General features: G+C 43.5%; 1 protein-coding gene and 1 long non-coding RNA gene across 9 annotated transcripts in view; one reads left to right on the top strand and one right to left on the bottom strand.

The window, feature by feature from the left end:
* On the top strand, positions 1 to 15,321 carry LOC124849417. Of its 2 annotated transcripts, none has more exons than XR_007029814.1 (4): positions 1 to 698; positions 1,812 to 1,851; positions 6,115 to 6,347; positions 14,926 to 15,321. It is a non-coding gene; the product is annotated as an uncharacterized LOC124849417 (long non-coding RNA). The 2 variants fall into 2 exon arrangements; XR_007029815.1 differs by lacking the exon at positions 14,926 to 15,321 and adding an exon at positions 6,437 to 6,482.
* The window catches only part of LOC118286978 (rho GTPase-activating protein 23-like), a 56,618-nt gene that overhangs the window by 17,206 nt on the left and 13,732 nt on the right, over positions 1 to 25,680 (bottom strand). For 5 of the 7 annotated variants that reach the window (XM_035611648.2, XM_047327523.1, XM_047327525.1 and 2 more), the window contains exon 1: positions 6,111 to 6,507. The exons of 1 other annotated variant lie outside the window; for it this stretch is intronic. In XM_035611648.2, the coding sequence (XP_035467541.2) occupies positions 6,111 to 6,326 (216 nt within the window). In that variant the 5' untranslated portion in view covers positions 6,327 to 6,507. Of the gene's footprint in view, positions 1 to 6,110; positions 6,508 to 22,291; positions 22,807 to 25,680 lie in introns of those variants that run through there. One more of the 7 variants, XM_047327526.1, reaches the window with a different exon arrangement.

The following is a 25,680-nucleotide window of genomic DNA, read 5'->3' on the forward strand; positions in this document are numbered from 1 at the left end:
GAGAAATTGGAGAAAGTGTTTTTTTCGATCAACTCTTAGCTTCCCTTACCCTCTTGGAAATGAGACAAAACATTACCACATGAATCTGAAAGAGCATCTTGAGCAGCATTTTCAGGAGTATCCACTGAACTCGTGCATGACTGTGTCATCCATAGTTGAACACATTTAGGGGAAGTGTGAGTGGGTGGAAGTGGGTGTATGTGGTCCATTCACAGAGGACTCTGCCCAGATCCGACCGGAGCAGAATTCCACCAAGGCCAGGAATTTCTCAGAGGCTTCCTCTCTTCAAAGAGGAAGCTCTATAGTCACATTTAATCACATTTATTACTGCCAGCGACCAATGGCAGAGTTAAAAATACACCTGTCTATAAATACCATTCATGGAACAACAGGAACTCATTAGGGCTCATAAACACAGATCTGAAAAATCAGATGAACAATAGACAAAGGGAGCACTCACCTTCATAGAGAGTGTGAGAGAGTCCACACGGCGGACGACCCTGCCAACACCGCTGACCCACATTATGCTTAACTTTAATAGGGCTGTTCATAATTAACCTTTTTAACCGTTATCTCTGCATTCCTGGGACGAGGGAACCATCCGAACAGGTATTCCCACAGTTAACAGACTGGTCACCAGACGAAGCACCCAGCACGTGGACCTGCTGCTGTCCTGTATGCTGACGACTGAGGTTCAGGTACCTGAACAGTTGATTTTATTCTGAGGCCCGAAAATCATGACTACAAGTTTCCTTGTTGTTAAATGTTGGCTGTGTTTGGCGGTTTCCGCTCAGTGTGTTTTTGCTCTTACATTAGAAAGTCTGGCTGTTGTTTGCTTTTTATTCAAACGAGTAATTTGATATTTTTCTACACGGGAGATGTCAGTTATGCATAGCGCACTCTGTGCTAAGGGATGTGCTGTTTTTGCCGTTATTTACGATTTACTCAAATATTTATCTCAGTTTAACAGCTTTCGGGTTAGTCGCTTTGCGTCTGTTTTACTCTGCTCACAGCTGTAGATGCAGATGTGTGAATCCTCCTGTGCTATTGTTTATACTGCTATTTGCACATGTAAAAATGAGGGCCTGGCCAATAAAGATTTTTGGGAGATTATATAGATATTAGGGAGTAAAAAATTTCCAATACCGATATATCGACTGATATATATATATATATATACAGCTGGATCCAATCCCAGCTGACATTGTGTTCACCCTGGACAGGTCGCCAACATATCACAGGGCCAACATACAGAGACACACATTCATTCCCACCTATGTTCAATTTAGAGTCCCCAATGCACCTAACCCCAATCTGCATGTCTTTGGACTGTCGGAGGAAGTCGGAGAGAGAACATGCAAACTTCAAACAGAAAGGCCCTGGTTGTTCAGAACCGGGATGCAAACCCAAAACCTTCTTGCTATGAGGTGTCAGCACTAACCACTACACCACCGTGCAGCTACTTCAAGTTTCTACAGATCCCAAAAATATTTTGAGATCAATGATGCCATGATGTCATATAGTGTAGTAATGCATTCACTTTTTGCAACCAATACAATTAGAGACATGATCCTATAAAAAATTTAGCATTGTCTGGTTGGGGTGTATACAATTCGTGCAGAGAACACACCGCCCCTCTGATGCTTCTAATTTTACCCTGTAGGGGCAGAATAAAGGTCACAGTGGCCAACACAGTCCTGACTTATTATCCGTCTAAGGTTTATACCTCATGTCATATTTGTGTACACATCCAATGACACAATGACATGAACTCCACCCACTGACTTAAAGTCCATCATGTTCTCTTTCAGATCTGCTTTTGGTCTCCACCAACCATCTGGCTCTTCAGCTGTAAGATGTTCAACTTTCTCACTTTCTGAACTCGCTGCGAAATTTGTCTGTTCGATGCTTTGGTGGTATTGTAGTAGGTTTATCAGAGTCTTGTTGCTGTGAACAACCTTCTGCAGATGTTGAGTGGTGACGCTGAATCACTGTGAAGTTTCTGTGCTGAAAAAGCTCCAATAGTTTGAAGCATTTGATATTGACAAAATGCTGACACCTTCTGGCCAAATCCCTGGTATTGGATGTGTACGGACGGATTAAATATATGAGCCCACAATCAAACCTTTGCTTTCATTATGGTTGTTTTGTTCATAATGAAGACTGATTTACAAAAATATCACTTTCAAAGATAACAGCTCTGATTCAAAACATTAAAATCCTGTGACGTAAGGAGGGTCACATGAGTGTTGGTGTGGTAAGGCGAGGCATGAGAGAAACATCTTGCCGGGATACTTCCGCTTTAAAAGGTCGATACTGTGTTGAGTCATCTGCTTCAAGTGTAACGTCAAAGCAGGGTTAGAAGATGGGAAATACTTTAAAACCAGAATAAGGAGGATGGCTCACAGGGCCATGTGACTGTCATCTCACTGCTGGAGTCTGATCAAAGAATGAACAATGCGAAAACATCAACTTCAAACTGCCAAAGAAAAAAAAACAAACACTCAATCCCCGATCAAGCCAGTTACAAAAACAACAGGAAGTGTGTTTCTTGAGACAGGAAGTGGATGGTCGAGCTCTTGGGAGGCACGATTTGGGGAAACCTTCGCCTCTTAGAATAGCTCCACGGAGGCGAGCAGGGCAGAGACACACACTTTCCACAGAGGGAAGCCAATCAGTTTAGATCCATTTCTTTTCCTCTTTTTTTCCTGTTGTATGTTCAAACAAATAACAATAGCTTCTGTAAACTCTCGTCAAATCGCTGACAGGCAGTGTTGTGCTGTTGGCTCACGTTCTTACCAGGTCTCCACGTAATATCAGTGAAAAGACACAGTCTGTTGTCATTTAAATGCCTTTTCAATACATGATATTAACTATCCTCAGCATCAGCCTTCAACACAATGAAATAACCTCAAAGGATTCTTATCCACTGACATTTCTGTGTGTGTCTGTGTGTGAGCTGGGTACATTGTTGTGTTACATCTCTGCAGGTGATATTTCCCACAGGCGGGAATGTACATACAGAGGTGCCATGTTGTGCATGTTCACCTCTCCCTTCCCGTCTCCGTTTCACTGTACTCGCCCACCCACTCACACAGTGTGAAATGCCAACATGCCGGAGCGTGCTTTATACAACAGTGTGATATTTGTTGCCAGGTCTACCTGGATGAACATGAACATCTGGCTTTCCATCCATCCATCCATCGTCTACCGCTTTATGCATTTACGGGTCGCGGGGGGGCTGGAGCCAATCCCAGCTGACATTGAGCGAGAAGCGGGGTACACCCTGGACAGGTCGCCAGCCTATCACAGGGCCACATACAGAGACGGACAACCATTCACACTCACATTCACACCTATGGTCAATTTAGAGTCTCCAATGAACCTAACCCCATTCTGCATGTCTTTAGACTTTGGGAGGAAGCCGGAGAACCTGGAGAGAACCCACACAGACACGGGGAGGACATGCAAACTCCACACAGAAAGGCCCTGGTTGGTTTGAACTGGGATTCAAACCCAGAACCTTCTTGCTGTGAGGCGAAAGTGCTAACCACTACACCACAGTGCAGCAACATCTGGCTTTGTAGAACTTAAATGATAAATCACTTTATTTGGAGGTCGAACTTAACCTTAAAACATCTGATGTGCTGTTCTTGTCCCTTGTTGTACAACATTAATGTCCAATGATTTACCAAAGTCAGCAGTTTAATCTACCTGATGGGTCTGAATCTACCTTGGTGGCCAGCTTAAAGGGTCACTAAGCGATTGAGCAGATTTAGTTTTTAGGAAACTGAACATTCATACAAGTCACCTTTGGGATTAACATCGCAGTGTGAAGGGTCTACATAGAAACAGTCTTTTCCATATTGTTCTGTCCCAAACAAATAGCTCATGAGAAACATGTGCCGGCGGCTCCCTCAGTCTACATCATTGTTCTGTCTCATGCACCAATTATTAATTTTTTTGTATTTGAATGTCATACGCTCGCCGTCGGATATTTAAATGATTTAGTGATTGTGCCAGTCTGACATTCACGCCACAGCAGAGTGAGCTGAACTGAGAGAGAAAGAGTGACATGATGCAAAAAGACTCACATCCCGCCCGCATACACAGATACAGATAACACAAAGTGACAGATATTTTTTGTATGACAACACACACACACTTTGACACAAAGTGTATACTAGATGCTGGATAACTAAAATATGCACTTTACCAGCAAAAAAACCCAACATGCTGTAAGCAGTGTGTGTTGAAGTGGTGTGATCACTGATGCATATTTGAAGAGATGATGTAAAAGCACAACCACGCACACACCCATGCACACTGCATGCCCCCCCCCCACACACACGTCTACATACTGTACACACAAGTGATTATATAAAGCTACATGAATCTCTATGCTGTGTAGTGAGGGCATCAGCCTCCTCTCCTGTCCCCTCTGCTAGTCAACAGCCCCCTCAGTCCTACATTACATAACACACACACACACACACACACACACACACACACACACACACACACACACACACACACACACACACTCCAATGATGAATCAAACACCATTGTGCTGCATCAGTCCCTGTCCTGACACAGGATGAAGTTCACAGCATGGACCTCAACCTTCGCTCCCTGTGATAAAAGCAGGACAAACAGATATAGCGGAAAAGGACGATAAATAACGGCGTCTCTCCCTTGCACTCAGCCGAGCAGAGAGGAAAGGTTAAAGCAAGATGGCGGAAGAATCATCCCAGAGGAAATGCACCTGTCCGCAGCCATCAGATCAGACAGGACATGAGTAGTCTGCGGATGATGACAACCACGGATTTTTTTTTAGAGCTGCACTCATTCCACTGTATACAAGGATGGACCAATCCAAAGTTAGTCTAGAATACTGATGATGTGATTCCACTGATAACAGCATTGAAGACACAAGTAATGGGTCCTTCAAGACTTTGTATAGGGAGCAAAATTAGGGAGGAGAATTTGTCGAATCAAGACTTGCTTGTCTAGTTTTCAGTCTCGTTGGATGCATTGGAAAGTTCTCATATACCCACATTTGAAATGTCAGAGAAACATTTATTTTAACTTTTGAGCTCCAATCATTATTACCAACAGGCCAAATAACTTTGTAATGTGAGAGACTAGTGACAAGTAAGTCACAGAATAATTACCAACTGCAGTCTTCCCCTCATCTCTATGAAGCACTTTAGCATCTTTCAGCACATTGTGTTGATCTGACCCGCAACTTTACTGTTCGTTGTCATGAAGCTCATTTCCAGCCACAGAAGGCAACTGGAGAACAAATCAACCCACTGTATACTACCAGCTTTGGACTCAAACACCGCTCCACGTGAATCCTCATGCTGCCGGATGTGGAAATACGCGCATTTTTACATGGTGATGAGTTGTCAGGGTTGCGTTTGCAACTTGTTTCTGCTGAAAACAAGCTGACATTTTTTTTAAAATATTATCATGTTTTAGATTATTCAGGTCACAAAAAAAATCGCTCCAAATTAAATCTAAATGTGCTCGGGTGTGCTGGATTTTTAAATAGAATTTTCATGCTAACACATTAGCCATGCAAATTGTGAGGGTATAATTCAGCTTGTTGTGGCATTCTCTCAGCTCAGTATGTATGATTCAATGAATGTGGTAATGCAAAAAGTTGCTTACGTGAAGAGGAACACATAGTCAACAAAGTCAAAATAATGCTTGGGGGGTTATTTTGGAAAAGCAACCTGTTAGTTGCAGGCTTCACCATCCTGCTGATTACTGACACGAACTACCAACAGGTTTCCACTTTTCAGAAAAACAAAAAACATATCAAATGTTTAACAACACAACATTCACATGGATGATAATGATCCGGTCGGATAATGTTTTTTAAAGACCCGCTAATTCGAAGAAGAATCGAATTTGTCTGGCTTCAAACTTGAGTTCAAGAATTTGTGTCTGATGATGATCTCGATGATGTTTCAGATTCTTTTAGGGCATGACAAGAAACATTCTTTGGCAAAATGTTGGCCCTAGTTAATAGAAAAATGTAATCTGCTGACAAGAAAGAAATCCAGCATTGGCAGCCCAAAGCTAAAATCTGCCCTCCTACCCAGGACAATCGATGGCGCTGTATGGCCCTCCGGAAGCCTGGTCTCCTTGGTGATGCGATGGGTGTCCGCCGGGGTGAGGTGCCAGGTGAAATACCCCTTAAGACTGCCAACCAGATACAGCGAGGTTCGACGTCGCTACAGTCCACGCCGACAGAACACTGAAATCGCCACTCGTGGCCTGATGGAGCCGGTGCGACATCCGACACCCTCAGCATAGCACCTCCACATTCATATTGGTATGTATTGTCTGTGCACGAAAAACACGCACCAACGCACCTGGGGTCACAAGACTTCAGACCCCACCAATATCTGGTCACCTTTGCAGAGTCTCTGCTTGATGCGGCACAGCCAGGAGGGTAGGTCAATCAAGGGTAAGTCACTTCTACACAGTACATCAGCTACTCGAGTGTCACAATCAGCACAATGGATGCCGTACATCAAGTCTTCAATGAATTTGTAATCCTGGGGCAAACCGTTGGATGGTGTTTCGTAGTCTCAAAGACAGTTGGTTAAGCAATGATGATTTTGTCTAAAGACAAGAAAAGCATCCAATTCCTGCCTGGATTGGACTTAATCCATCATTGTTTTTGTCCAGGTCTCTAACACGTTGTCTCAAGCCTGTCCTCATTTTTTTTTTTTGACTTGGTCCTTTTCTTTGAAATTTAAGGCGAAATTCCCGGTATCAAAACAGCTGTTCACCCATCTTGACCTCGTCCTGTCTTTTCTCACCTTTCACTCAGTCCGGTTCACTGTTCTAGGTGAGTCCTTCCGCTTCGATATCATCCTTGGGTTTTGAATGTGAAAGAGCTATAGAAACAGCGTTGGTTCCACAGAAACCGCTATGGCAGCTTTGACAGCTCTCTGAATTCAACTGATAGTCTTCATACCTTTCACATTGTCCCCATGTCAGAAAAACCAAACTAATTCCACTGGAGTCGTGGTTGATGCCGCCATGCAATTTTGGACTGCGGAAACAAATCCATCCCTGACCGGTGGAATTGTGTCCCTGGACCAGTTGAGCTGAGAAGGCAGTTTGTAGTCAGACCAAATTTTTAGAATTGGACAGAATCCCACATTGCTGCTAAGAGATCCAGTGTGCCCCCCTCCAACAGTGGGCACTGGCTGTGGCTGGCTATCTTTATTCCTGTCTAAGTAGAGTCGTTGCTCCTCTCAACCCTGCCACGCATCTCTCTCTATTTTCAGTCTCTCTCTCCCTGGGGTCTATTTGCTGACATCCACTCTCTCTCTCTCTCTCTCTCTCTCTCACACTTCTCTCCTCCTTTAGCCACACAGTCCAGCCCATTGGTAGCAATGTTACGCTCTCTCTCCCTCTCCCTGTGTTGGGTCTCTCTGTCTCTTCCACTAAGACTCACAACCTGGTGACTAATGCTGATGCACTATAAACTGTGTGTTCGATTTGGTAGACCAGCGCAAACACGCTCTGGTTGCAATGGAAGATGGCAGCGTTGTTGCGGCTCCACTTTGACCCTTGTCGTTTGATTGTGGTTCATTGGTTAATGCTTTTTTCTTGTATCAATTCTTATATAATTGTTATAAACACTGAACATTATTGCCTTCGCTGAGGAGGTTATGTCTTCACCAGCGTTTGTTAGATAGCAGGATTAAGCAGAAACTGATGAACTGATTTCCAAGAAATGTTGTGGAGTGCAGGCATGACCCAAGAACGAACCCATTAAATGTTGGCGTGGATCTGGATAAATGGGCAGATCCAGGATTTTATTCTTTGTACTTTCTTTGACATGGTGAGCCAGCATTTAGATTTTTTCCAGTCATGGGTGTTCCACACCGCCAGGCAAGGAAAGTGCAGGTCACACCAACAATACTCTTCATTATCCTCCCAAAATATGAAGCTGCAGGCTGCACGAAACTGATAACTCATGAAACCACCAGTAAACAGTTCAGTGTTTCCACTACCATTGAATTGGGGGGAAATTTAACATATAATGTCAAGCAGAAATCATTTAAGGTCACTTTCCTTATACACCTTATTCCTCATTCCTGTATGAAAGATTGTGGATGAAACTTAACGGGATTTGTGAACCCTAACCCTAACCACCCCCAGTAAACCTGGGGGTGGTTAGGGTTTAGTAAAATGTTTTGACTGAACGTACTGTGATAGTTATAATTGTAGCGAGTAAATAATTGTTAGTAGTCAGTAGTACATGTGTAAGTAGCATACATGATGGTTCCCCGTGTGTGTGCGTGTCCCGCCTCGTCCAGGCCTCCGCGACAGCTCTGACTGTGCTGTCAGCCCCTCGTTCCTCTTTGCATTGACACCTGAGAGCAACTACAGCTACAGACAGTGGTACAAAGAGAGAGTGAAGATAAAGGGACTGAATTGGGATTCAGAGACACTAACAGCGGCTGACGTCCATTCAAACATCATCCAGCAGCCCCGGCCTCTTCTATGCCCTGTCCTCCTCTGGAGTTTCACTTCCCCCCTCTCTCCTCTGCAAACCCCTTTTTTCTCTCGTTCATACTCTCCTCCTTTCGATTATTCCCCTTTCCCTTCCCCTACATTTACATTACAGCCGTACAAGCTACGCACCCAAAGTTGAACTGCCAACAAACAACTTTATTCTGAGATTACTGCCAATGACTCTCAATGTGACGATCGATTGTTTGAGAAAAAGCAATGTGGCCAGTGCGTCCGCATACGACAGTGTTTTTCTTGACTGCGAGGAGTCAGGCCTGAACAAAAATAACATAATGTGACGTGTGAGTCAGAGGAGAATCTGCATCTGTTCTGCCCTGATTGTTTGTGCCCCGAGTCTGAGGGCGACCAACCACATGATGCCTGCGAGGAGGCATGCTTCATGTGACATCAAAGTACCTAATACCAAAGACACTTTTTTTTTTATCAAGTTCACTTATCAGATCTATCTCTTCATCGGCCCCTTCCGGGGAGGATGTACAGCAAAAGTTCAGACTTGGCCTGCGGAAAACTCTGGATGCCATGACAAGTTAGAGAGCGGAAAAGCAAAATGTTTGTGGAAGTCATGCCAGAGGGAAGTAAGGGCGCAGCTTCCAAATTCACAGAAAGATGCATCCTGATGGCAGGAGCCCACTGTGAGCTTTTACTCATTCTATACATCTGTGGAGAGGCAGTTGAATGACATCATGCATCGCACACGCCAAGTGAACAGATGCAAAATGAAGAGATATACCGCTATACTGCAAATAAGAAAACCCCTCATTCTACCACAATTGACACTGAACAAAAACAGAGCCTGCATATTGCTGTTGCAGTGTGCAATTTCAGATAACATGTCAGCGTTGTTCACAGGTTGCGCTCATGTCCAGGTCCTCTCCATATTTACACAGACGTCAATTTGTCTCTACCTAACTCTGATGTCGGCCCAAAGGTGGAACGACGACTTTTGCTTCTTTCTTACAGAACGGTAAGATGGAATAAAGGCACAACATTCTCGCCTTAAACAGGCCGTGTCAAAAAGTGCTACAGTCTTACAATGATCAGGCTGAGAAGCATTTACAGTACAGTACTAGTTAGCTGGTAAGAGACAATTACAGCAGTTCAGCCATGACGAGACGAAACCGCATAGAAGGAGCTGCCATTCCTTCTGAATTGACAAGAGTGGACACTGAAATACGCAGTCACTGACTTCACCTCTGCCATTAGGAATGTAACGACTGACGAAGAATATGCATCTTCGCCATTATGTAAGGAGCCAAAGTCCTGATCTCTGCTCTCTGAGCTATCTTACTGCATAGGATTTCAATGAAGATAAACAAAAGCATAGCCTCCCATCCAGTTTTTACAGCCCTGCAGAACATCGAGTGCAGTTCATCACTGTAACTGTTGATTTTTCCTTCAAAAAATCTGGCTCTCTAAATGACTAATGCCATTTTTCAAACATGTTCTCCCTTATAATCTGTATAGCACTAAATCGCAGCATATTTTTTATCTCAAGGCACTAGTCATAGTGATGTTGAGAAGATGTTGTAAGAGAGAAAACCAACAGTTCCAATAATGACAGTGGAGAGAAAAAACAAAAAACATTTCCGGAGGGGTGGGTATCTGCCTCGACTGGTCGCACACTTACCCGAAGGTCGCCGGTTCGATCCCGGCCTCCGATGGCTCTTCTGGCAGTTTATGAATGTGACAGTAAAAGTGTGGTTATTAGCAGCGCTGTGAGAATGTGAATGTGACCTGTAAAGCATAAAAATAGTCCATTTACCGGGGGAGAGAAGGGCCGAGAGACAGCTGTAACAGCTCTATTCAAATCCGTCACCCTGATATTTTAATGGTAATCATTTTTGGCCCTGCTGTCTGAAAAAACATTTACACTGTTCGGCCTGAGAAAGTCTTGGGCACGTGTGAGATATTATTAGACGGAGAGAAGTACATGCAGGGAACCTCACATGCTCCAACTTAAAATGGAAAAAAATCCTCTTCTCAAAGTATGAAGAACATATCTAGCTAAACCCACGAAGGCAGGTAGGTTTGTCTCAGTCCTTTTCTATATGTAACTCGCCCCCGTCACTTACATAAGTTGTGAACTCATAAATGTTCAGCCATCGGGGGTCAAGTGAGTTCTGAAGTTTAGGGAGAATGAGGAGCGAGGGAGTGCACAAGGGAAGGAGTGGGGGAAGAACAAAGTAGGGAGTAAGGTAAATAAAGAGCTGTCAGCCAGAATCTCAGTCTAAAAGGAGGAGACAGACAGAAAGGGGGAGGGAGGGAGGGAGGAGAGACTCAACGAGACGGCAAATGAGAAAGAAATAATTTGTGCCGGCAAAGTATCAAGACTAAATCATGTCACTAAATCACAGAGGAGGGAAAACGGTCAAATGTGATTTAAAAACCATGACGAAAAGTGAAAGTCAACATATTCATATACACCTGGTAGCCTAAAGATGCACTTCAATTCAATAGTTTTAGGCAGTACCATATACAGAACCTCCCTCTCCCTTTTAAAAATGTAATGCCATAATGTTTACACCAAGTACATTTACATGAATTACTTTACTTTTACCTGCGTACATTTGTACACAAGTATTTGGACTCCTACAATATGTAAGAAAGAGAGTGACAGAGGGAGACAGGGGGAGTAGAAGGATGAAGAGGAGACGGGACAGTCCCAGCAGCAGTGGACGCTGAAAAGAGAAGTACTGCAAGTTGGACACATCAGTGATCGGGTTCACAATCATACATCGAAATTACTCTGTTTTACTGACAACAGTGTGAGAACAGAGACATGCTGCTACTTCCTCTTAAACTCATAGCTGCATCCTGTTTCCTCTCCTGAGAAAGAGGAGGAAACCAAACAGCGTTTTTATTCAATCACACTGGGAATATTTCACTACGTTTCTCATCAAGGTAGAGCAAAGGCTTCCAGCTTTTAAATGAAAGAGACTTTTTCATTCTCAGAGTTTTTCAACACAACAGGAAAAACTCAAACACACAGATGAGAGGACGTGGAAATAAATAAGGAGAAGAGTTTTGAAATATTTCACTTTTTCTTTTGTGTTGCTTGAAGTAATAATACGCATTTTCAAAAATCAAATTTTTCAATAAGATCCAGACTCTTAACGAGATGATTATTTCCTTCTCAAACAAAGCTCAGCTCCAGCGAAGAGAGATGTGAATTAGTTCCGTGGATTCCACTTCACAGCCACACGTGGGCAGCACTGCATCAATATGAACTGCAGTCACAATACTCGCCCAGCGGATCAGTGCAGCAAACTTCATATAATCACACTTTACATTGCGTTAAATAGTTTCTTTGGCCTCGGAGCCCGTACACAGTACATCACACGATCTCTAACAGTCTTATAAAAGGTTAGAAGGTGAGGGTTATCTTCAATTCCTGGTTAAGAACTCACAATATTCCTTAAAAAAGAGTTAGATATAAAGGAGCTGCAGTGATAGATATGGGTACCATGTTATAAGTGGATGAGACTGACGGTGTATACTTCTTGTCCCGCTTTAGTGCTCATGAACATGGCGCTTGTCTGTGTCACATCAGATAAAAGTGGCGGCTGGAAATACACAGGCTCAGAGTGAAGAATGTTAACGTGATCAGAGGCGTAAATGAGCATAACAGCACAAGACTCGGTCAAATGCAGGGAAAGCTGGCGAACTGACCTATTTTTAGTCAACTGTGAAAATGGTTCTGAGCTAAAAATAACCACTAATTCATTTAGCATTTCTTTGATTGTGTTCACTTGTCATCCACCCAAAAGAACATACTGGATCACCTGCATGCAGGTGATCCAGTGTTTTCCTGAGATGTTAGATTTTTAATTAGGGCTGCACATGACAATTATTTGTACATTTAGTTTGCAGATATGTAAATCAGAGGACTGTGAACAAGCACATGTTGGGTAAAAATTAGTTAAACAAATTTAAAACATTGTGTCAGCTCTAAATTCAATACGCAGATTCATATCAGATGAATAAAATACTAACTAATACCTCTTCCTAGGCCCGACAGTCCCCTTGAATTCAATCAAGCCGCACCAAAATGCATACACTCATTCTTATCAGTCCTCTAAATATGTTATTATTTTCATCGAGATGCATATATTACCCGCATGGGAAATTGGGAAAAATGGCCAAAACAACATCCTATCTCGTAATGATGAAGAAAATTCCTGGATCCACAACTAAGTTTTTACGGGTTCTTTCGCGGCCCACGTCCCATCCTTCTGACTGAAAAGTCCTTTGAATCTAATTTGTAATTTTGGGGTACGTTAATAAAACTGACTTGACCATGGCATATCCATGTCAACCACAAGTTTACAAAGGAGGAAGAAAGTCTGCATGGCTCCAGCTCTTCCCCTTAAGTGAGAAGCTGCAATGTAACATACTAGGAACACGTACTTTGAATGAAAATAAAGCAAATCCATAAAATGCTCAACAAATACTAGTAAAATGCAATATTCAAAAGAATGAAAGCTAAATATCAAAATGTACAGTTTTGCAGAAAAAACATCCAAATGATTTTCCTAACATCAGCAAGACATCAATAAGCAATATAATTCCAGACGCTCACTGATCAATTTCCCCATTATATGCCTGGTGGATAACGAAGGACATTGATAAGCTTACCAATGCCCTAAAAAGTCCAAATTGATTAAATAAATAAAGTTTTATTTGGCCACCTCTCAGGAGGGAACGATTTACTCTTGGTCTCATACAGAGACTACAACCGACATGCTCATTCTCCGCCAACCTGCCGAGTAGCAGTGAGGATGAACACGTCAGAGATGGTTTGAGTCCAAGCATCACCTTCAAAAGCACCATGCAAACACAGTTCAAGGTGGGGGAGGAGGAAAAACACACATGGCTCCCAGTCCAAATGAGTGGTGGATGGACAACCTGACCGGACGCGAGTCTTTGATAAATATATCGGTAGGCCTCTCTTTGCTGTCCCAAGGTTTTATGTTTTGTACCCACAAATGCTAATGCTTTTCAAACCAATGTCAGCTTACATACATTCTGCAGGAGCCTGCACCTCAAAATCCAGAACCATCAAAATTCTCAAAATAGTGCTTCAAAAACTTTGAACTAATAGATTTCAACTCTTTTTTTTATTGCCAGTCCACTCTGTAGGGAATCGGACCATACTCAGATTTACTCAACTAAACTTGAGCAACAAAATAATTTCCTCCTCTCCAATGATAGCATTCATTGGAATTTGTTCCTTTGCTTGTTTCTCATGTATCTATTTGTTTCTTCACTGAAACTAATGCAATGCCCTAGAGTTGTGGAAATTCAAGGTATTTATCGAGTCAAAAATCGCAAATTAGATTCAAATGGCTTCACAGTCTCTGTATGAGTATGATGTGCAGCGCCTCCAACGCTCAGTACCTGATAAAGACCCATAGTGTACATACATTTGTCTGTTCGTCTGTCTTTACGTTCGAAACATCAGTGGTTGTGTCAAATTGTCATTTTCTGCAGGCTGACAGACGTGCCGGTTTAAAAGCAGTGCTTAGTTCTGAGGTCACCAGTAGAGGTCAGCAAAGGTCACAGATTGTTTTCGACTCAGAATTTCATACTTTCATGCTTTGGGATCAAAGAAGCCAGTCAGTGATGAGCAACAATCCATGACACTGGGCTGGGGACATTCTGTAACCACAGGATTTTGTCATTGTTGTTCTCCAAGAACTGCTGTGAGATCAGTCCAGTCAACTTGGCCCTCAGCGCAGACACTGTATCTTTACTGTTCAACGGCACTGACCCCAGACCAGCTGGGGCAGATGTATAAGACCATTGTTCCCCCGTCAGACAATGTCTCTGCTTCTGAAAAGGCAATGGGGCAAAACAGTTTGGGCGTTTGTGTTTCAAAGAATGCGGCACTATCAGAAAGGAAGGAAATAACAGCAGAGGATAACACACTGGTAACAAGGGCTCAGTAGAATCTATAACATTCGCTAGTCTGACACTGCATGGTACAATGTTCCTCATCCAAAAAAACTTGAAATTTGTGGGTAAAGCCAACAAAACCACAAGTAAATGATGAGAAATTAAACACCTTCATGTAAAAACTCAGGGTTAATACTAATAATATACAACAACCACACACCCTCCCAGCCCATATAGACTGGCTTTTCACTCCACCTTCAAGTGTGGTAAGAAACACTTCCGGTGGTCAGACACAACAATTTGTACAAGCCCAAACATACATTACATAATTTGATTTACCGAGTATGAAGCTTCGCATCAAACATCTAGATTTTAGACCAGCAGGAAGATAAATGCATTTGTGTTTTTTGTTTGATTTCATTTTTATTTTTTGAGACAACAATCATGTCTTCTTTTCTCAGCGTCCTTGGCATTTCTTGTCAAAACCTTGGGCAAACATTACCCACAATGCAACTCCGACCTCGTAGCCCGCAGCAGAGAAGAGGAGTGGGCTACAGAGTTCTGGTAAGCTCACATCTTTCTTTGGCTGAGATTTTTGTTTGCAAAATGCCTGCAGTGTCATATATTCAGGTTGCTCATATTCAGGTTCATACTTTTAATTTGGGTTACCACTTGAAAAGGTTTACATGCTTACTGCCCATTCCTTCAGCTCCTCTTTTCACCCTCTGTCTAAAACACCTGGATTTCTTTCAGCCCCCCCCCCCCTGAATAAATACCAGTGTGCTGTCATTGGCCAGCTGGCCCAGTCTGTTGGGAACGGTCAACCGCTTTTAAAATGTGTAGACTTCACCAGAAAAGTGGAGATTCTCAGATTGCAGGCGGGGTTACCCCAAAAGAGTCCGACTGTGACATCAGAGTGGGAGAGAAATCTGAACCAGTTGTTCAGAGCCAGGCTGTAGGGTTTAGCCAGCTCACAAAAAAACGACAGGGTGGTCTTTTTTCACAGTTTGTGGGCCGGCAGTCTCCACAGATACCCACATGTATGTGCAGACACACTGAAAAAAGTGATTTTTGCATAATTTCACCTTTAAGAGATACAATACTGATCAGAAACTGTGACCACTCAAAGTGCAATCTCATTCGCCCCTCACACACTGACGGCAAAGCATCAGGAGCTGAGGATCGCACCCCCGACGCGTCGCCCCCCACTGGGGCTACGCTCCTCTTCCCCTGTGACACTTGATCCACTGCTGGTGTTGCATCAAAACAAATGAATGAGTCTGCTTCCAAAAACAACTGTACAACAATCTGCTGGCGGAATGAACGTTACACGCAGTGGTCACATTCAACGTCAACGGGGAAAAATTAAATCCGTGAAACAAAAAGGACCCTGGACATTAGACCAAATGAACACAAGACCAGAACCACTCACAGCGTCCACTGAGAAGAGGTCAAAGGTCATCAGGCAGGAGTCGGGGAACAGACAGAGGCGGATCAAGGAGGACAATCACAATAGAGACCATCTCGGGACAGATGAGGCTCACCTGTGTGAACCAGTCATATTGCATATGTACAATATTTAGTTACCAAGTGATGAGTTTCAGTCACCTGACCCGCCCCATTGTCTCTTCAGAAGACCAAATACATATTAATTCTAATACACAGTATGCCAGAGTCTGTTAATGGGCAAATACTTACTGACAGCATGATGAGCTCACTTCACTGCCCTTGTTTTGAATCTGGTTCAGTGCATTAGTTGCTCTGCCTTCCACTGACCTGGCAAGTCTGACGAGCGCTCTGTCTATTTCTGGATTCCCTGTGTTTTGCTCACAAACATGCAGAAATGAAGAAATCAGTTGGAGGCAGACGGAGCTCTTTTCTTTGATGCTGCATTCAACAGAGCCACTGGAATTCTCCCCGTGCTTTTACCTCCGTGTGGTACATTTATTAGTACGTTTGCTAACAGTCTCCTTCCAATGATGAAAGAATAATTGTGCTAGAGGTGTAGACTACCTTATGATTATTGAACACATATATCACACTAAGCTTTGATGAGATGGCTGGAACTGCTTCACTTTGGGAAGGTGTCTGATGTCAGTTGGTGGTGACGGCAAATAATTTACGGCCAAAACTCTAACAATATTGTCACTATAGAAAGTTTGCAAACAATAAAAAATAATCATACCACTTTTTTTTTTCAACTTTTATTGTGTGTTATATCTCATTTTTGGGAAATGAACTATGCACAAAATGCACTGGCTTCTCCAAACTGGGGGAGCACCGAACCAAATCTGCTGCAGATTGAACTATCCCTTTAATTCATCAGGAGACAGAAATTCTCTTAGGGACGGAGTAGCTCAGCGTACCTGGTCGCGGCAGCACAGGGCAGCAGCTGGGTGCCCACATGGGGCCAAACCTCCCCCACCCAGCTGGAGATCCAGCTGGAGCTTTCTGGATTGGGAGGATGAAAGAGGCCAAGTGTACAGCAGCCATTCACTCTCGCGAGCGCGTGCGCACACACACACACACACAAACACACACACACACACACACACACACACACACACACACACCTTTGCTCCTTGCTTTAGATGGAAACCATCAGCCATCAGAACATTAAACATTGCTGTACTGGCCTCATGTCCGACCCTTCAGCCTTGACCCACACAGCATCTACCCACATCATTCCTCTCTTTCTCACACACACATACATGCGCGCGCGCGCACACACACACACAACACACACACAACACATACACACACACACACACACACACACACACACACACAGTACAAGCAGATTAACAGAGCTCCATTGTCACAAATTTCACAGCAAGTCTCACCCTGTCTACCCCCCAACCCCCACATACCCCATCCCTCCCCTCTGCCATACAGTACAGAGCCAAGCCTCTCATTCCCAAGTTTGAAAAAAAACAAAACTCAACAATGAGTGTTCCCCATCTGCAGTGGGCTATTTGCTCCCCTGTAACTACTGACCAAGCCCTCCCCTTGACACACACACTGTCTGTGCTTGTTAGTACTGGGACACTTCATGATTATAATTAGGGGAAGTCACTCAGAGAGCACATTTCTTCTCTGCTGATAGAACTCAGTTTCTCCCATTAGCAGATACAGAGGACCAGTGCAACAGCCTCTATACCTGCTCATCCTGCTCAGGACTGACTGCTCACGGCTGGAGCCTAGTCCAGCATCCACTAACACATTCGAATTTAAGTAACCAAATGACCTAACCTGCACATCTTGAAACTGTTGGAGTTAAGTGAGAGAAACATGCATACTCAACACAAAAGAGCTCAACTTTCCTTCATCCAAGGCTGCAACTAGAGCCACTGTCTTCATTAAAGAAGAGTCTGCCAAACATATCGCAAACTACCCATCTCATTCTCCAAGGCAATGCTATCAAATGTTTAACTCCTTTCTGAGCAACACGCTAAGATCCAAATATTCCCAGTTTGAAGTGATATAAAATTTTCTCGAGAGAAGATGGAAAATAAATAATTTGACAAAATATTAGTTTGATCAATTTATCGACTAATAATTGCAACTCTACTTAAAACTGCATTTCAGTGTATGACTGACAAGGACTATCGCTCTTTGCACACGGCCTGTCATTACGACATGAAGGCCACCGCGTGAGAGCTCGTCTCCCTCAAGTGTCCGTGGAGGTCGGCGAAGGTGTCCGGACGCCGCGGCGATGCTCTGGGAGCCTAAGCAGAACCCGAGTCCATCGGGTCGGAACCACGCACGCCTGCCTCGAAGCCCTGTGCTGCCGATGGATAGCGGAAGGTAGAGGGACAGAGACGGAGCGAGAGCGACAGAGTGAATGAGCGAGAGCGGGGCAAAGAGCATTGCACACAGCTCTACAACGAAGCAACGGCAGAAATAAAACACATTTAGAGACGTTATATGTTATTATGAGAAGTGTAAAAAAAAAATTGGTTCATTATGAACCTGTGGTGGGACAAATGAGATAAGTGATTCATGGAAAACAATGCTGCTCTCTCAGACACACCCTGGGTCCAGGTCCACAGCTGCCTAGCTCCTCTGCCATTAGACTTAGATTTTTGTGTGAAAGTGAACTTCTGAGGACCAAAATGTCCTCAGAAAACGATACAATACAAAATATAATAAATTATATAATATTAAATGTCAATATTAACAATAAAGTAATAATGTATTGTTATATGGTGATATGAGTATAATACTGACATGTTACATGTGCTATTTCCCATACTACTACTATAATAATAATCCCACCCAATAATAATAATAATCATCATCATGAAAATAATAAGAAGAAGAAAATGTAACCGGGAAAGGTGCAGGTCTGTTGTTGCTTGATACTTCTTGCAACATTAAGCCAATATCAGTGGTACTATACGACCACGTACTATATCAGTGACTTATTATGTTTAATATGGAAAAAAAACTCTTCACAAAGCTCCAACAACCTTGTTGACAATAAGTTGACATTATGAAATGTACGCAATAATTAATGATGGCCTCATGATTTCATGCAAACAGTTACATCAAATCTGACATCAACCTGTCAATAGAAAATGATAATGTATACAGACAAGACAAGACATCAATAAGTATGAATTTTAATGATCACAGTTACTGCTGCATGTCCATTACACTTTTACATCCCAGGATGTAACCTAAGCCAAAGCAACCATCAGCATTAGCCCAGTGCATCAGCACTTACAGTTGTAATGCAGCAAACTGAATCATCTCCTCCACACTCTCCCAGTAGCACTACAATAAATCATGAGAGAGCACTTTTGGGACTTTCATAGGGCTCCCCAGATTCCATCGTTTATGAGCATTAGTGCAAATGCTCATATGCACAGCTCACTACATCTCAACTGTCTACGTATTTGCTCTAGGGCAATGAACAGAGGCCGTCCCCTGTGTGGGTTAGTAGCGTTCTCTGCAGTGATCAATCAAGGGGAGGCCTGTATACAGCATTACTGCTCCACAACGAGAAACTTCTGACAAAGGAAGGAAATATCAATGCAAAGAAACAGCTGTGAGGCCTCACAGTGTACCCTATCAGTACGTCTTTACAAAATCTATCTGATAAATCTGGACAGAACAAACGGGCCTTTTTCCCGAGCTTCCAACCTGCACAGAAAGAGAATTGCCACTGTTTCGTTCCTGTGTTCACGTGAAGTGAAACTCATCATCACCCTGCACTGTCTGAGCTGAGAGCAAAGTTTGGAGGCCTGGTACTGGACATATAAGGCAAGAGGAGCCTGCTCCACTGAACAGGCAGAATCTGATGGGGGGTGGGGGTCGGCGGCACAGAGAGCCCACGCATTTGGAAATAGTGGCAAGTGGGATAACTATGCTAAAGATGCGAGTTCGGGAACAGAACAGCTAATGGTTATGAACAGTATGATGAGAAGGTTGTTCATATTTGCAACTATTAAGATTGTATGTGATACCCATGCCATCAGCGATTCTGCTCATCGGGCGGATTCTTTATCGACTCGCTTATGCTGGGTACAGACTTCAAGATGTTTTGGTGTGTCAAAGTGGTCACTAGCTATCTTTCCAACTAAATGTCAAGGGAATATGGAGCGAACTTTTGAAAGTTCACAAAAAAGGATATGCGAATTACGTGCGTTTCCATCAACTGGTTTGGAGCGATAAAAAAAACTAGACCAGAAGATGGCCACATACGCCCACCATAACATGAATGTAATAAAACATCAGAAGAAGTAGAGGTAGCAAACCAAAAACAATACAACAGTTACCTTGGCAACATACCCATACCACATGCTGTATGCTTGGCGACGGAGAGAGAAAAGGGTCTGCAGGAGTTACTTTCAATCGAGCTAGTTATCATAGTACTTTCAATTTAGTAAGTATTGGGGATGTGTAACGCTGTCCGGAAACGAAGACAGAAAAATTAGGGTAATAAGACGACGGATCTTACGCAACCATAGCTTGGAGGAAGACTCCGACAGCTGATCAGTCATGTGAGTTGAATGTTCGCTACATCAGAACTTAGTCGGCAAAGTTGTTTCTATCTCGCATTTTGTGCATTAACAGTTTTTTGCCAAAGGCAAAAAAAAACACCTCAAGCGAGCGTTTAAACTTTTTTTTGCAAATTGGAGGAAGTTTTCGCAAAAAATGAAACAGGAAACAAGTCTTATGTAAGCAAATGCCAGTCTTTTGTGAAGACATCAGATACGACTTGGTTTTCATCCATTTTGACAAACTACATAAACGCTCGTCAATCGTTTCCGAACCCACTTGACACCCCCTGTGTCTTCCTGGTCATGCTGTCTGGCTGAACCTGGCATTAATGGAAAAAAAAAGTAGTAGTAGTAGTATTTTAATCTTATATAGTCTCTGAGAGAGCATTTGTACGGCTTTGTTTTCATGTAGTCGAAGAAAAAATAACTGTCCCCTAACCCATGCCTGCGTGGCACTGATATTATAACACTGGATATTTGACCTCTGTAGAAGACGTGCTACTCAGTTTTGATTTGGGCGGCAGCGGCTCTCGTGCACAGGGTAGAATATGTGCACTGCGAGCAGAGCGTGTACCACTGACAGCAGTCATCATCAGTGATGTATGACCGGCTGTCCCAGTGCTAACTGGGCCAATGACACGACTCCACGGTGATAAGCTGTGATATTATGAAGCCCAAACAGTGATCTGAGAATATAACACCGACAGCAAAGAACAATGTGATGTGTGATCGACAAAGTAATTCATTAACAACCCGCATCCATATGCATCGTTTACTTCTTCTATGGTCATGGTGGGAGCCAAGTTACACTGCGACATGTTCAAGTTCAGGTTAGAATGAGTGCAGTTTATATCTTATGTAGTATCTTAGGTCTAATAGTTAGGCAGGTTACTGTCACCTTCAGGGAAGTATGACATCATAGTATCAAAAAGTGCCTTTGATGCTCGTCAGGTTGAGAGTAGGAAGGTCTTTCTGAAATAAGTCATTTGTCAATGAATTGTTCTGCACCGAGAGAAGACTCGCGGCCACAATGTGCCCTCTGTCACTGACTGTGCATGTGTGGGCTGTCGTATGGAAATACATGCATTCCAGGCTCTCTTGCCCAGCCACCCACCCATATCTCATCACCGCAATTCCTGGAGGAAACGTTGGAGATGTTATTCACTTGTTTCACAGAATGCAGCCCGCGACCTGCTACCGAAAAAGGAATTTGTTCGACTGCAAACTGCAGGTTATCAGGACAGTTTTGCATTCTGCTCTCAGAAGCAGTACCTCTGCTTTCAGAATTTAAACTGTACCCAGTTGTCATCTGTTCCCGGTATTAACATTGAGTGGTGGGACAGCCTGCAGCTTGAACCGGAGTTGCCTAAGAGATGGACAGGCCTGAAGTTTTTCACCGGGCACCTGGGAGCTAAGTTCAGTGAAGTCGTGCGAGAGTCCCCCAAAACAGGACTAGTACCTTTGCACAGCGAGGTGTATGAATGGGACGTGCTGCAGAAGAATTCTGCATCCACAACACGGGCCCAGTGCACGATGAGTGTGGACGGGCGTCATGCACCTGACACTTGCCCTGGGACAATAAAATACAGTGAATGAGGGTCGAAGGAGAGAAATACAACACAATGAAGGAGTGTCCTACTAAAGTACAGTGAAGCACAAACACATCCCGTCACCTTTGACACCGACCCCTTCTTTACAGGATAAGACATAACACATTCGGGCTCAGAAAAAAACTAAAAGGTCCAAGCCACAAGGGGAAACGCAAGAAGTGCAGCAGGAGTCTAACGGGACGACCGGGGAAAACGCGGTGTTCACTTACTTCGGTGTCTGAGTGAGGCGGAATCCCAACAAGGCAGAAGGCAACTCCATTCATTGGGTTCGGAGCGTGTGTGAGTGCGCTCGGTGCAAAGTGTCCGGTGACCAGAGGCGCGGCTCAAGTCCGCGCTGCTGCTGCCTCCATCCCGCACGCGTGTCCCTCCGCTCGGCCCCTGTGCTCGGTTGGCGGCCTCAGTGTCGACCGCAGACGGGACCCCGCAGACCGGACAGTTCTGCCTGCGCTCCCTCTCCCTGCGCCGCGAGCGGTCCCGCGGCGAACTGCGCCCACAATTACGCACGACGCCCCCGGAAAAGGGGGCGAGTTGGATTTTCAAAACAAAGGCGGTTTGGAATTAGAAGAATTCCAGGTCACATATTAACTGACTTTTTCTTAGAATAAAAAGTAATCGTTTTTGCTAAAAACCCTATTGAACCATTACACTACGTTTTAATCATCACAATACAATTAGCGAATACGCATGGATCCTCTCCAGCTGCGCCCAAATAAAAGAATGGCATTTGTGCGCTGCACTACATATTCATCCGTCGCATGTTAGTAGTAGCAGCGATACAACTATAGAGTGCTTGACAAAGGTCCCCGGTGGTGCAACGTCACCAGCTGGGGTCGAGCGGGGCGCGAGCTTTCGTACAAGGTGAGAGGATGGGTGTGGCCACAGCTGCACATCCTGATGGTGAACAGGCCACAGGGCGTTTTTCCAGAAGTGAATCACTTGTACGTCTGCTGCTGATGATCTCCACATGTGCACTCGTATGCTCCTGCGACCCCTGCACGTCCGGATGACATGACACCTCACCTGTGCAGTCCACAGTGCAGCCCACAAATTCGTTACTGTGCCATTCCCTGAACTGCAGCTCCAGGTTTGCTGCGTGGTAATGTAGAATATTGACCTTAACATTGATCTCGGGATAATATGCAACATATTAGCAGAAGAATGAGATTATGGTGATCGGACATATGGCACTTTTGTCTGTTGTAGTCTTGAAGAGCACTCCAAGCACTTTACACTAGTAAGTCACATTCACACGTCTGCACATCAGTCTCTTGTGGGTCGTCAGTGTGCTGTTCTTCACTGTGGTCTGCTGGCGGAGCAGCAATCAGAGCCAGCGCCAACTTGGGCGATGAAACGAGTGTTGCTGATGACAAAACAATTAAATACGTTTTTTGTAAAGAATATGCAGATATGTTCAATATTGATTAGTAAATTAGTTTCTTTATAATACTGAAATCATTTCATTTTGGTGACATAATGTTTCCTTTGAAACACATTTGCTATTAAAAGAAATTTCCAAAAAGAAAAGAGACAAGTTGGCCTCCAGGGTCCAGTTTTAGAGAAGCATAAGGGAAAATCTTTTGGTATCAAAGCAGCTAAAAGCTACATAATTGTCACTCTTATTTTGTTGAGTTGTTCGAACAATTTGAAACATTGATCATTATCACATAAATTACATGTCAGTCTCTCCCTCTTTCAGTCTGTGTTCTGGAATTTAGAGGGAGAATGCTTATGGCTAAAGGAATTAGTGTGCTGATGGTCATTAGAGCGGGACACAAACCAATAATGATGTTGGCCGACAGTACCTTCAGAACAGAAGAAAGGGCACACACAAACACAAATGTAGTACACGCACGTACACACACACACACACACACACACACACACACACACACACACACACACACTGTCATTATGTAATATCAGAGCATGAATTCATAGGGGAGAAAGAGAAAGAAGCTGAAACACTCATACACCCTCTACTGGCCTTCCACTGCTCTCACAGACAGTAACATTACATACACACACACACACACACACACACACACACACACACACACACACATTTGTACTCTGTAGTCATTACAACTTTATGAGTGCATGAGTACTGGGTCGGAAGTTAATCACTTGTATATCTGTTATCCCTTCATTTTGATCTCAACTTCACACCTATAAAGTTTCTGCACCTGTGACAGACAGATAGGCAGACAGACAGACAGGCAGGCAGGCAGGCAGACAGACAGACAGACAGACAGACAGACAGACAAACAGACAGACAGACTTTGCCATGATGACGCACACATACACACACACAGACCCACTCTGCGGTGATGACGATGACGCAAAATATGAATAAATGACTATCATCGTTTCCATCATCCCTAAAACGATAGATGAGCCCTACGTTACTCTTACATCACTTGCGACATGCAGCCACGCGTCATGGATCACAGTCGGTTACATAAGCACAAGTCCAACTTTTGTCAGCCAACACCATCTGACACTATGACGTCGGAGCAGAATCTGGCATGCTTTATAGGTTGTGGATGTTTACAAGGCAACTTGCTGAGGCCAATATGTTGGGCTAGTGATCTTACTCTGCAACAGCCCTTTTAATCATGGGACAGAAAAACAAGTTCAATTCTTCAACTGACCCACTGTAAACTACATACAGTATGACACATTACTATCATCAAATGATGGATAATTGATTAAGAAAAAAAACATAACTATGTACAATAATAATAATGAGAGCATACCTCCACCAATGACCAACACTCCCGGTATGAAACCACCTTCAAATCCGCTAGATACGCATTTTTTCTAGATCCATACTTAAATTACACAGCCACACTATCAGTCCCCTAAATATGCCTGATTTTTCATCAAGACCCATGGATTATTCCCAGGGAAGTCAGTGACAATGGCAAATCAGGCCCTGTTTCTCAAGGAAGTGATAAAAAGAAAATCCTGGACCGACCTCTAATAGTTTCTGCGACTCCTTGTCACTCTCACATACACTGCACTTTAACAAGTAATTAAAAGGGGGTCCCATATACTTTGTTTTTTTCATGTCCCAGGGCACACACGCAAGAACATACACATATCACAAGCTAGTGACGTTTTCAACATTTCTGCTGACTGCTCAATGTGTCACAGTTTCTGATGGTAAGCACCAGGATAAGTAAAATGTAACAATGCAGCAATAAAAGAAAGGGGAGACAACCGTGAACCAACTGTGCAAGTTTCAAAATGTATAATAGTAAAATTGCTTCGCGAAAATGTCCCAAAGTGGGAAATGCGCTGAACCTCTTGTTAGGCCTACTGCGCACAATAGATCAAATGTTATTTAAAACTACAACTTCACAGCACAGTGTTTGAAGAAAGCTGAGACTATACTGCATATGTAATATGTTGCTCTAATAAGTTTTGTGTCAACAAACTTAAGCATCTTTATATAGTGCGTGTGTTTGTGAATTCCTGCTCTGTTGGTCCCATGTTTGTTTTTGTTTGAATTTAAACACCACTCCCAAAATGTGGATTGGGGATTTATTGGAATGACTTAATCTGATTTTTGCATCAAAAGAGATTAGCAGCTTGG

The sequence above is a fragment of the Scophthalmus maximus genome, chromosome 16 (genome assembly GCF_022379125.1).
Source record: "Scophthalmus maximus strain ysfricsl-2021 chromosome 16, ASM2237912v1, whole genome shotgun sequence".
NCBI lineage: Eukaryota > Metazoa > Chordata > Actinopteri > Pleuronectiformes > Scophthalmidae > Scophthalmus > Scophthalmus maximus.